This window comes from Strigops habroptila, assembly GCF_004027225.2.
Source record: "Strigops habroptila isolate Jane chromosome 13 unlocalized genomic scaffold, bStrHab1.2.pri S16, whole genome shotgun sequence".
Lineage (NCBI taxonomy): Eukaryota > Metazoa > Chordata > Aves > Psittaciformes > Psittacidae > Strigops > Strigops habroptila.
Window position 1 is genome coordinate 332,532 of NW_022651054.1, and position 13,649 is coordinate 346,180.

Genomic DNA, 13,649 nt, shown 5'->3' on the forward strand with positions numbered 1-13,649 from the left:
CGCGCTGCAGGCGGGCGGTGCGGCGGGAGGGGGAGCCCGAGGCCCCGGCCCCGGCCGCGGCGGCGGCTCCACCCTCGCTGTGTGTCACAGGTAGGAGAGCGCGGCCGCCACCGCCCCGCGGGCCCTGCCGCCCCGCCCCGCCCCGCCCCGCGCTCGGCCGAGGAGTGGCCTCCGCGGAGCCGGTGTCCGGCGGCCGCAGCCCCCCGCCGCGCCCGCAGCCCGCCCCCCCCGCCGCTCCCGGCCCGTTCCGGCCCGGCCGCCGTGCGCCCGGAGCCGGCAGCCCCGTCCTGCGGCGGGAGCAGCACCCGGCGCGCTGCAGGAGCCTTCCCGAGGCGCTTCGGCTCCGTTCCCCGGCTCGGTGGGTGCCTGCGTACACGTCGCCTTCAGCCGTTCCGGCCCGGAGCTCTCTGTCGGCAGGAACGTTCTCCTGGAATCTCGCTGGAGCCTCTCTCGGGCTGCGGAGCTTCACTCGCACCTACCTACCTGCGTGCTGCCTGCCGGCGGGAGAAAGGGAGCTCTCGCTCTTCTCTTAACCGTCGCGTTTATTAGAAATACCACAGGTTTTAGGTTCTATTTTTGAATTTAAGACCATCACCAGACCCACGCGCTTTTCTCAAGCTACTAGAAACCACTTTTGCCCAGGATTTACAGCAGCGTTTCCCGGCTCCGGTGGCCTCCAGCCGGCAGCAGCCCAACAGGTTTGCGGAGCTTTTCTCTTTGCTTTTTCTTTCCAATCCCTTTTTCTCCCCATAGCAGCAATCGCTGTAAATTTGGCTTTAATTGACAACATCCTCTGCCTGTATTCCTGCACGCATCATCCCAGGGGCTCCTGCTGAACCGGCAAATTTGCGGGACAAATATTCTAGGTGGTCAGAGGAATCCAAGTCGGAATGTGTGTGGCGAGTCTCCCTCACGGGAGGTGACCGAATGTTCCCGAGGGAAGCAGAAGCGGGAGATTATTAGGGTCCCAGAGCGTTTTGCACCACCCCACCGGGCGACACAACTCTCCATTGACCACACGAGCCGCTTCTTGGGCCGGTGGTACAGACCCGCAGGAGTGAGGGGACCCTCTTGGGATTAATCTACGGAGTTCGGGGATCTCGCTGCATCCGTGCGAAAGACAGCTAGCAGCCAGCAATGTAGGAGAGATCCCCAGTGCTCGCCCCGATCTATACGGCCAGAGGAGCTCCGGCCACCAGGAAAACGCCAGATCCACACACTCCCCCCACGCCCCCAAAAGAAAGGAAATAATTCATTCTAAATCCGTGCCCTCGGCCCCAGAACGGGGTTTATTTGACTTCGCAAATATCCCGACCAAAAAGTGGCATCCCCGGGGCGGGCAGTGAACCGCCCCGCCCTGCGAGGTGAGCAATGCAACGGCTCTTTGATAAACATCAGGAGCCCGTCATTTCCATCCCGACAGGACCCAAGAGATCGTCTGCAAACTTCCTAAATGAGGCAGGGGCGCAGACGCCGGGAGTTACTAATCGGAGAGCAACCGATCTGGGCATAAAGCCAGTTCACCGTAAAATGAATCTTCGGGGAATTTAGTGAATGATCCAAGAATGTCCCCCTGCAGAAGTTTCGTTATGGCTCCCGGTGAGCAGAAACTAACTCGCGCTCAAGTATTGGTTGTGCTGCTCATACGAGCACCCTAGGGTTCGATCTGCCCTGCGGCAGGACGTGGGAACTCCGCGGTGGAACACTTTGGAGTTTTGCTGGACGAGGGGATGGAGAATGGTCCTTATCGATGCTGACTGCAATTGTAGGGTGGACTCGGATGGACCAAACCCGATTCCATTATTAGAAGCGTCCATACTTCTGCCACCCTCGCAGGTCATTAACGCGGGACAATTCCCGGCTGCCGCACACTGGGGAACTGACGGGGTGGTGACGGATTTGGGGAAGAGGCGTTATCGCCTGCGCACGTTCTGCCGAGAATTCCCCCGTCTGGCCAGTGAAAACACCAGCGGCGCCGCGGCGACTTACAATTGACTGCGGGCGATGAAACGCCGAGGCCGCACCTTTACTAGGGGTACCCCAGCGAGGTGGCACGGACAGCCCACCGAGCACACCCGGGAACGGGTGGAATCGCGGGAGGAACCGTTAGGAGCCCAGACAGACACAAAGGCGACCGCCCCTTTGGCACCTTGTCGGGAGGAACTGAAGGGGTTAAAAACCCAGGAGCCGCCGTTTGGGGCTCGGGCCGCCTGCTCCGCCGAGTGAGCACCTACCTATTAACCAGTTCGGTGCCGGCGGAATGGCCAACTCAGCATTTCTTTTCCCCTTCTCTGTCCCAGACACCCCAGAGGACGCCCACCCACACCAGCTCCCACCTCTACAGCCGGTCCCACGGCACGGGACAGCTGCCGATCTTTTACATCAGTGCGGAGTTTTAATAATTCCCTTTCAATTTGAGGTATCTGTAATGAGAAGCTATTTGTTGGTTTAGAACTTTGCGCTGAACAAAGCACTGAAGAGAGGAGCAGAGAGAATTCGCATTGTCACCGGAGTTTGGTTTCGTGGCGTCAGAGCGCTGGAAGCGGTGGCTGCTCTGCGTGTTCTGCCGTGGTTTGTGCCGTTGGCAGCAGCAGGGTCTGGCCTTCCCAGTTTCCCGGAACAGAGGGATGGAGCTCACGGGGATTGGGCCGTGTCATGCTGGAGCAGCCGCCTCTCTTAACAAACGGGATTGAGGCGACGTCGGGGCTGGGGGGACCGGGGAGCCGCTGAAGGGACGGCATCGCTCAGGGGCCGTCGGGACCTGGGTCCGCTGAAGGCACCGGCGGAGCTGAGGGAACCGGGGAGCCGCTGAGGACACCGGCGGGAATGGGGGGACCGGCGGGCTCTGGCGGCGCTGCGGGTGCGGCTGTGCCGACGGGGTGGCGAGGCCGGGCCGGCCCCGGCGGGCAGCGCGGGCTGAAGCCGGTCCCGTGCCGGGCGGCGCGCGGGCCGGTGCCGTTCCCCCAGCGCCGGGCCGACGGGGCCGGCCCTCGCGCGGCGGCCGGTGGAGCCCGAGCGGTGGCGGTGAGCGCCATGGAGGGACAGCGGCTGCCCGGCGCCGTCAACCCCAACCACTTCCCGGGCAAGCTGTGGCTGCTGGTGAACAGCCCGCGCTGCGGCTCCGTGCGCTGGGATGCCCGCGGCGAGGGGCTGCTCATTGACCGGCAGCTCTTCGAGCGCGAGCTGCTGGGTGCGGGGCCGGCCGGCGACAGGGCGGCGGTGGCCGCCGACTTCTTCAAGACCAAGAACTTCCCCAGCTTCATCCGGCAGCTCAACCTGTACAGCTTCCGCAAGCTGGGGCCGGGCCCCTGCAGGGCCTGGCGGGGGTCGACGGCGGCAGCTCCGCCGGGGCCCTGCTCCACTTCCAGAGCCCCCATTTCCGCCGCGACCGCCCCGACCTCCTCGTCCGCCTGAAGCGCCTGACGAGCGCCAACAAGGCGAAGCTGGCGGCCGGCCTGGAGGTGCCCACCCGCCCGCACCAGCGCTCCCGGCGGCTGCTCGGCACGGCGCTGCACAGAGACCCGCTGCTGCTGTCCTCGACGCTCGGCGAGGCCGCCAGGCCTGTGAGCTGGGGTGGGCCCCGGGGGTGGCAGTGAGAAGCGCGGGGTGCGGTGAGGTTTGTAAATCGGCACCCCCGGAGGGGAGGGGTACCTGATGAACGTTACTCCTCCCTGCACGTCAGTAGGGATGCTGCATCAGCCGTCATTAAATCGGCGTGAAGCGATGGCCCATGTGCAGCGGCAACTGGAGCATCCCATCAGCTCTGTACAAAGGAGAAAAGACGTGGCAGGGAGATTTCTGTCAGGTGTCTCCACCCTTACCATAAACCTAACCCATAACACTAATGCTAATCTTGACCTTAACACTAAATCTAACCCTAATCTCAACCCTAACTCTAATCCCTAAACCTAACCCTAATGTCCCCTAATCCTAACCCTAACTCTAACCGTAACGCTAACTCCTAATCCAAAATGTAACCCTAAACCTAACCCAAACCCTAATCCTAAACCTAACTCTAATGGCCTCGAACCCTATCCCTAATGGCTCATAACCCTAATCCTATCCCTAATCTTAGTGTCTCAGGGTTATTATAATAATCAAACATTATTATTGTTAATAGCAAAGCTGGAGTTTGGTAAAGCAGTGCTTCATGATTCCCTTTTATTTTAACGTACTGTCTGCTGTAGCTCACAGCACATTCTGAGTTCCTCATGCTTGGTTTAGTCAGGTACCACCCATTTTGATTTATAGCACATTTCTAACTACTGATCACTTGTTACTGCGGGTTTCAGGAGATTGAATGCTCCACAGGCAACTGTGTGTTGGCATTGCACTGATATGCCTGTCGTGTTACTATATGTTCAGGTGTAAGAATAGAATCTGTTTCTGGATTAAGAATATTGGAGCAAAGATGGTCTTCCCAAAGAACATTGTGGAGCCTTGGCTCCTCATCCTGCCTTGCCGTGCCAGTGAAAACTCCTTTCCTTAGCCCTTGTTTCTCTTTGTTTTGCAGGACTGATGACTGTGGGACAGGTTCATCAACTTAGTGGTCCAGACAACTTCTTTCCTTACTCAGTCAGAGCAGCCTCAGGCCAGAACCCTGGTGCTTTCCTGACAGAGCCTTTCCAGCAGACTCCAGTCGCTTCCAGAACATGGCAGGGTTCTTTTGGGTTGCTGCCAGGGCACAGGCCTTCCCCAGCTTTCCCAGGCCAAGGGGCTCCCTTTCCCATCCTCCACAAGTGTTCCACAGAGGTCACGTACACTCTCCAGACCGTGTTCTCGCTTCTGCCACTTCAGCGAAGGGCTCCAACTGGTGCCGCTTCCCTCCCACAAGGCAGCAGCTGCGCGTCTCCAGGGCAGTGCTCACGAGCCCCCGATCCAACAGGTATGGCCAAAGTTCTGCACTTGCTGCTCAAGAAGTTACTGACAAGTGATACTGGAAATGTTTTTTTCCAGTGTCTGTCACCATGTGTGTATCTCAGGTGAGAATTAGACAGCAAGTGTAAAGTCTAGAAAAGGAAGAGAGACCGTGAAAGCCCGAAGATGTTCTGGTTTGTATTCCTCTCCTTGGCCCAGCTTTTGAGGGTCCCCTGGTGATTTTCCAGAGATCCTCTATTTGGAGGCTCAAGGGTGAGGAGAAAACCATTTGGCCACAGCCAGTCAGTGTTAGGCTAACTTGCATGGGGTTTTTTTTCACTTTCCCCATGTTGCGTCCTACAGAGAGGGTGAAGTTTTCCATCCATAGCTTGTATGGGCAGAAGTGTGTCTCTTCTGTGGCAAACCCCAAATCCCTGTTGAGGCTGGTCCATCTTGTTTGATGGCAGGGGCTGTATCTTTTCCTTCATTTGTTTAGTAAATGATGGTTTATTCCATAAGCTGTCATTCATCCTGCTCTCCTTAGCCTTCAAATGAGATCCCTGTTTCCTGTCCGTTACTTGATAACAGCTGGTGACTGAATGTGCTTTAGCTGCTCATTTCTTCTGGCTCTGACGAGATTAACTATAGCAGAGACAGAAGAGCTTAGAAATGTCTTCTTTGCAATTCACAGGGTAGGACAGAAGTGTGTGAGTGCAGCAGGTATGTTTATGGAATCTTGATTCAATTGGGAGACTTGAAATATTCCAAATAAACTGACACCTTTGACTTCGCTAACACTTCCCATCAGTAAAGATTATCTGTCCTGCAAATAATGCCTTTACTTTGAAGATATCTTTGCAAGTCACCAAAAAATAATACCTGCAGAATACAGCTTCAGCTACAAAGCTGCTTTTTGGAATAAGACCACTGTTCACTTGTGAGTGTGAACATCCAGGCCCTTCCTGTGTGAATCCACTTTCTGTGGTTTGTTGTGATGAGATAGTCAAGCGGCCAAATCAAAAAGGTGATCTTAAGATCCAGAAGACCGTGACTATGAAGTTTCTCTGAGCATGTAGATCACTTTTACAATACATATTTGTAATCTACGTACACATATGTCAGAATCAATATGTTTTAAGGTGAAGAAATCAGTCTTACAATCACTGGGGAGGTCATAACCCATTTCAGGCATTGAGTTTACTCTGTGATTAGTGCAGCGTTTAATCCAAGTGAGCAGTAGAACTGTGCACACTGGACACCAGTTCTGGCAGTCTGATCCCTGTGTTTGAATTCTCCAGCCACGCTGCAGTGTCCTCCAGCCCCTGCCCAGGGAGAGCCTCTGACTGCCAGTGCCCATGCTGCGGCTCCGGCGTACACCAGCTGCGGCTTTGTGCAGGTGAGTGCAGTGCATGGAGAGCAGGGGGAAGCGGAGGAGACCCCACACATGGACTGCAGGGTTCTGGGTGTGTGGCAGGAAGGAGAGAACTTTGGGAATGGATCTGCTGGAAAAAGGGCAAGTCACGGGGTTTCCCAATCCCCATTTCGAAGCAGCACCTAACATGGCAGGGGCAGTGATGTCATGCAGGTAAGGTGTGAGGGCAGCAGCATCACGGGTGTCCTCATTGCTGGAGTGTTTTTTGCTGTCAGAGTGTTATGTTTGGCTGCACCAGAATTCACTTTAGTTCACAAATCTCCATTTATCTGTGAAGAATGTCCTTGCCTGTGCAAAAGGAGATTCTTTAATGTTATGGAAATCCTGGAACCAGCTGCACTTTTCTGTCCCAAACAGCTTGTGGCAGTCCTGAGTTTCATTGGGTGAATGAGAAAAACTAAGGTGACTTTTGGAATTGGCCCCACCTCAGAAATGTCCTATTAAAGAGAACTCCAGTACTTCCTGTTAATGCTTTCTGGAATTCTGGTGGCAATTGCACCTTATTGGGTGGCCTGGCTTATAAAATAGCAGAAGAACCTCAGTACAAATGCCAGGGCTTCCTTTTGCATTCCAGCAGCATGCATATGCTTGTAATTGTTTTCCTCCCAGAGGACAAGCAAAACAAGTTCTGCTTGTGTGTGTTGCAAAAGGGTTGAACTATACAAGCCTGATCATCCAGTTTCTTGTCTTGCAAATATCAACCTTTTGTCTTTATTGCATGTTTTTCTTTTTTCATCTGAACTTACCAGTCTGGGCCGGTTATGGCCAGGATAACATGTTGCTGTAAGGCTAGAAATAGCCAACAGCCAGTCCTGCCATTGATAGGCTGGTATTTCTTTTTCACGCAGTGCATCTTTGTCCTCACACTTCCATTGTGAGCTGCTTTTCCCTCCAGCACATGAGGATCAGTCTGAGTGTCGGGAAGCCACAAACACATAATTGCTCATCTCAGAAGGCTGAGATCAGTGTCTGGGATAGCAAATGGTCCCAAAGGAGTTGTCAGGGGTGGTGGTGTGGTTAGATTGAAAGGGTAATAGAAAAATACTGTCCAAAGGGTCTAGTAAAAACCGGTTGCTTGGACAAGCAAGTCCATGGAGTTAGAAGAGATGTACTGGTTACTGAACCAGTAACTGGCCTGGTAACTTACTGGTTAACCACTTCCTGGTTAGTGGTTGCTTGGATTATGCAGCTGCAACTAGGGAAGTGCCAGTCAAAAGCTGCTGATGCATCTGGGCAGAGATTGCTGGAAGGTCCCCTCCGTGTGAGCAGCCCAGAGGCAAGTAGGGGCGTAAACCAGTGCTGCCAGGACAGTCCCTGGCTGCCTCTGAGCAGGACAACACGAGTATTGTATAGAACGGCTCAAAAGGACTTGAGGTTTCCAGGCCCTAGTGTAGCCTGGATCATTCCTCCTGGAGCAGGGTGGCAGGGGCTGTGCAGGCGGTACAGAAGACAGCGCTTTGCCTGTGGATCTCATTGAGCTCTGGCCAATTATCAGTTTACCTTGTGTGTGCTCTGGGGCAGACACTTCCCCAAGCTTCTGCTGAGGGATAGGGGCAGCTACAGCATTGCTCATCCTACACTGCTTGTGTACTGATCACCAGAAACCACCTGCACAGTCTTTAGAAACAGTAATACCATCAGCCCTGACTAATCAATCATTGTGAGTTTGTGGTATAAACGTTCCCTGTATTTTGTTTCTCCCAGAGTCCACCAGTGCAGCCACCTTCTGCAGCTGAATGCCTGCCCTCTGGCGGGGCTTCTTAGGAAGACAAGATGATGGAGGAATTAAGTCTTGAAGCAATGCTTCAGATTCTGGATAAGAGGCTTTCACCACCCAACACTGAAATAGTGACACTGGAACCTGTGGAGAGCGAGATGTCAGCCCCTCAGACAGTCAGCCACTGCTCAGAAGTCAGCCACTGCTGGTTAATAGCGGGAACAGCGACAGCCCGTCTGCCGTTGAGGGACGTCAGCTGGCACCTCTGACTCCTGCAGCTGCAGACACATCATTTCTGATGGAAGCAGCTCAAGCATTAACTTCTGCAGAAGGCTATGATGGAGAACTTCTTTTTGTTCCCTATGACATTGCATCTGTAGAACGTGCTGCAGCTGCTCCTGCAATGGCACCAGAACCTGTGGCCACACAGGAAGCCCCTGAAGAATGGAGAAAACAACTGGATCACTGCCCAGCTCAGCCCCCTGAAATGTTTGTTCTGGAAGGACTGTTCAGTGCAGAGCAGGTAAGGGCTAAAGGGAGGTAAATGTGCCCAGGAATGGAGAGGTTTAGCTCATCACTTGTGAAATGTGGGTTCTGGCTGGCAAAGTTAGTGAACTACAGTCCTCCTTCCTCCTGTTAGTTTTTACACCCAGGAGTTGTGGTTCAGATGTTAGATAAAGGCATTGCTAGCCAAAGGGTTTTCACAAGGCCTTGTTAGCAGTCCTCATGCCATACACGCAGACAGCACGTTTCCAAGAACAAATAGCACAGTGCAGTGGGTATCCTGCAGGAGCAGGAGGCGTGTTGGGGGGTACTGGCTCTCCCCAGAGTATTCAGTTTCTGTATTTGCACAGGCCTTTTGGACTGTTATGACACAACTTTGTCAAAGAATGTGGTTGTATTTCTATTACTGTGCACAGGCATTGCCTTTTGTATATTTAACACTGAGTAAAGACAGACTCAAGGTGGGAACTGTGAGGTTTGGCATCACTGGTACCTCATTAGCACGTGTGATGAGCTTTTGGCTTCTGTAAACTCACACGTAGCAGTTGTCAAAAGCTTCATTTTGCCTGACTAGAAGGAAACATTGCAGGCTCTGAAGACAGTTGACTTCACCTTCAGGGTATTGATTCTATAGGCTATTGCAGAAGAGATTTATACTCTAGAACAGGTGATAGAGAGAAGGTCTTTCTGTCTAGAGATAAACTCCAAGCGCTTAACTCTGGGCTTTGACTTCCTCAGTGGAACAAAAACATCACTTGGCTGGTTGGCTTTTTTCTTTTTTTTTTTTCCCCTACAGAGTTTTGCCACATGCCCATGGCAGTGGAGCAGGTCAGGAAATGGTTGCCTGCAAAACACATCTGGAGCAGCAGCAGAGGGCTCCAAAAAGCAAGCAGCACAGGTTGGTACTGGAGTTCTTCTAGCTTATTTTTTGTAGCTGGTTTGATAAGTGAGGGCAAAGTTCAGGTGGTGAGGACATGTCCCCTAAATTTGTGGATTCTAGTTTCAATTTGGCAACCTGAATTCTGAGTTCCAAACACTTGCCATGCAAACCATCTAGGCAGCACTTAGCACTTGACAGGTGTCCATTTGGAGTGGAGAACGGTTCTTGTTTTGTCCCTACAGCCATAAGAAGAAAATATTGCGGGATCTTTGGTTTCATTTCTTTGTCTCTTTATTTGTTTGGTGTTTTTTTATAGGAGAATACTAGTGTTCAATGTGACTCAGTGACAGAAGAGAGACAGTTGACTTCAGGAAGCGAGCCAGTGAGCAAACCTGTAGAAGAGCCAGGGTCACCTGTAAAACCTCACAGCAGGAAAAGAAGACACAGCTCCCATGAGGGTAAGTCCCTGGTAAGAGATTCTCCATTTTTTAGAGATGGCCAAGGCAGCTGCTCTGAAACTCTTCCAGAAAGGGGAGATCAGAAGAGCTGAGTTATTGTCTGCAGTGTAAGTACCTCATTGGGCCTTTGGTTAAAATGTTCCACTTGTAGAAGCTCTTAGTGTCCTTCCCAACATGCTTCTCTGGATATGCTGGCGCTAAGTAGCCTTCTGTGGAAAAGGGTAAAAATGAGATCAGTCAATAAAAGCTGAAGTTGTGGGAGTTGTGTCAGATCCTGGATGTCACAATACACAACACTGAGATGAAGTCCAGAGATATGTTTGCTGGAGGGTGACAGTGCCACGAAAGAAACACTGACTACTGAGGAGACTGTTGAAGTAAGAGGGCAAAATCCCACCATGCTGATGAAGTTAGTGCACAAGTCCAACCTTTTTGGCTCAGATCACTAAATAAATTTTGTACCAGTATGCTGATACTTGTGCTTAAAGACATGAATAAAACAAGCAGCAGAAGATCTGAGGCCAAGCAAGTCACCAGTCTACAGGTGACACCCAAATGGCCACAGGTTAGAGAGATGTAAGAGGACATGGAAAGTCCTTTGGGCCCATCCTAGAGGAGAGGCTGGTGCAGCCTTCAAGTCTTGTGGGAAGCTGTTTTCCTCTCAGCTGTTCATCCAAGAGCTGATTGTAGAGTTTGAAGAGCTGTTGCTCGCTTCAAAGGGTAGTTTCTAGGTTCCAGATACTGATGCTTGTTAATAATGCAGCTCCAAATGCCCATTTCTTTCAAACATTTCAGTAAGGAGAAAAGTCTTCGTGTCAGGAAGCTAAGAGAAAAGGTTGGATGCCATCTTGAGAACAGACAGGCTTTTGTTTAAAATGCAGAACTGAGAATTCTTTATCAATGACTTCCTGGTAGCACAGATCATTTCTGCAGCTAGCACCAGGGTCTGATAGCAATTGATGTTTGGCAGCTGGTGTCCATGGTGGCAAATGCAGAGATAAAAAATAGAGCTTGAAGGACGGGAGCACATTTCATTTTTTGCTGTGTTTCTGTCGACAGCTTTGAAACGTTGGAAGAATTCCTGTTCTAAAGAGTTGGCCTCAAATTCTCAAGGCACAGGCTGCCTTTGGGCCAGATTTTCCTGTTCCTGGTGACAGCACAGTTGCTGTGTGTGCTGCCAAGAGAGCCGTAGGCAAGGCCTGAGACTTACTCAGTGTTCTTTGCTTCCTAGATCCCCAGGAGCTGGGATGTGCAGCCTGCAAGCGGGGCTGCTTCCCAGAGAAAGACACCAGAGTGAGGAGTGTGTGAACATGTGGGTTCCCTCCCGAGAGTACGGCAGCAGCGCGCCATACACAACTGGCACCTGGGTTCGGGGTCACACCTCTTCTGTCACATTTGCTCACTTGGAAGTTATTTATAGCTTTATAGCTTTATTTATAACTTTATCTGTTATTTATAACTTTATACATTATTTATAGCTTTAACTTTATAGTTATTTATAACTATATAGTTATTTATAGCAATAGTCGATCTCAAGGTTTGAAGAGCTGTGTTTCTGTCTTGATGTTAAGACAAAGGATGAAATGTTACGCCTAGAATTTGTTCTTCTGAGCTGTGTTCTCAGCGTTGCCATCACCTCTGTACTTTGGGAGCCATGTAGTGGGAACTATTAGTAATGATACCTCTTGCCTTTTCTCCTCAAAGAGCCAACCTATGGAGGAGATGTCCCCCCACATTTCCCCCTCCCCAGCAGCCTCTTTACAGCAGCATTTGAGAATTTCAGAGATTGTGACTCTCTTTTGAATGCCCTTGAAACCAACCTGCTCTTTTGGCTGGGAGCCAGCATGTTGCTGCTCATGGCTCAGTCTGGTTTAAGGATAAACAACTCTCTCAGAATACCACCAAGAGATCTTCCCCGAGGCTGGGCAGTTCTGAGTGGCAGGGTGTGTGGGACAGGATGGGCAAGCTCCTAGGCCAGTGGCACCTCCAGTGCTTTGGAACTTCAGCCCTGAACAAGTGCAGAACCCAGAAAAATGACTCAAATGGCTGGAAAAAGCATCGTCCTGGCAATAGCAGAGAGGCAAAATCACTGCAACGTGCTGGGGCCTGGACCGTGTCCATCGAGCCCTGCTCAGCACTATCCAGTACTCTCAAGGAGAGGAGAAGGTCGCTGGACCTGATGACACCGTGGCTACACCAAGCCCAGTGACCAGCACTGTGGCTACTCCAACCCCAGAGCAGACACTGTGATTACTCCAACACCAGCAACAGGCACTGCAGCTACTCCAATGCCAGCAAGAGGCACTGTGGCTACTCCAACACCAGTGAGAGGCACTGCAGCTCCTACAACCACAGTCACAGGCACTGCAGCTACTCCACCACCAGTAACGAGCACTGCAGCTACTCCAACACCAGCAGGAGGCACTGTGGCTACTCCAGTGCCAGCAAGAGGCACTGTGGCTACTCCAACACCAGTAACGAGCACTTCGGCTACTCCAACACCAGCAAGAGGCCCTGTGGCTACTCCAATGCCAGCAAGAGGCACTGTGGCTACTCCAACGCCAGCAAGAGGCACTGTGGCTACTCCAGCACCAGCAACAAGCACTGCGGCTACTCCCAACACCAGCAAGAGGCACTGCAGCTCCTACAACCACTGTGACAGGCACTGCAGCTACTCCAACATCAGCAATAAGCACTGCAGCTACTCCAACGGCAGCAACAAGTGCTGCAGTTACTCCAACACCAGCAACGAGCACTGCAACTACTCCGACTGCCTGCGACAGGCAGTGCAGCTACTCCAACCCTAACAACAGACACTGCAGGTACTCCAACTGCTGTGACAGGCACTATGGCTATTCCAACCCAAGCGACAGGCACTGTGGGTACTCCAGCCCCAGTGACTAGCACTGTGGCTACTCCAACTCCTTTGATAGGCACTGCAGCTACTCCAACCCTAACAATAGACACTGCAGCTGCTCCAACCCCAGCAACAGGCCAGTTTGCTGTTACTTGGAGGGGCATCCAGTACACTTGGAATCGACTGCCCCCCGGGGTGGAAACACAGCCCTACAATCTGCCATAGGCTGTTTCAGGCTGCACTGGAACAGGGACAAGCTCCAGAACACCGGCAATACATTGTATCAGCATGTGGGGCAACACAGCAGCAGAAGCTTTTGAGAAAGGGAAGAAAATAAAACAAAGTAAGGTCAGGGAGCTGCACAGGAGATTCAGTTTTGGGGAAGAAAATGGCAAGATGGATGTCACCTGATCCCCACAGATGTCATCAACAAGATAACAGCTTGTTATCTAACATCTCCACCAGCTACTAAGAAAGAAACACAAGCTTTCTGAGGTGTTGTAGGGTTCTGGAGAATGCACATCCCTAATTACAGCCTGGTTGTAAGCCCTCTCTATCACGTGACCCAGAAGAAGAACGATGTCAAATGGGCCCCTGAGCAACAACTTCTTGGTTGTTCTAGTGTTCCTCAGTGGCCCGACTCTTGGTTACATGAGCATCTACATGGCGTACCTTCACCACCAGGTTCTGCACCCGGGCAGTGACATCTTGCCACAGTGCAGCAGCCCAGATGGGTTTACCTCTGTGTTGTCAGTTGCTCTGCTTCCATTGCTGCAACCACCCCCACAGGGCATTTACCACCACCCATGAGCCAGTAGAGAGACAAAGTACTGGCCATGTTTCTCATTCAGCAGTGTCTAAGGCCAGCTGGATGGCTGGCAACACAGAGGGGAACCCATCTTGGCTGCTGCACTATGGCACAGTTGAGCCACTGAGGAACATCA

General features: G+C 52.1%; 1 protein-coding gene and 1 long non-coding RNA gene across 2 annotated transcripts; one reads left to right on the plus strand and one right to left on the minus strand.

The window, feature by feature from the left end:
* Positions 1-1,267: 1,267 nt before the first annotated feature.
* LOC115603147 lies at positions 1,268-2,857 on the minus strand. Its single transcript, XR_003989773.1, has 3 exons — positions 2,717-2,857; positions 1,820-1,821; positions 1,268-1,775 (listed from the first exon to the last, which is right to left on the minus strand). It is a non-coding gene; the product is annotated as an uncharacterized LOC115603147 (long non-coding RNA).
* Positions 2,858-3,033: 176 nt separating this feature from the next.
* HSF5 (heat shock transcription factor 5) lies at positions 3,034-3,596 on the plus strand. The gene is given in 2 exon segments (XM_030474730.1): positions 3,034-3,295; positions 3,298-3,596. Coding segments are annotated over 2 exon segments (561 nt in total).
* The last annotated feature ends 10,053 nt before the right edge of the window (positions 3,597-13,649 follow it).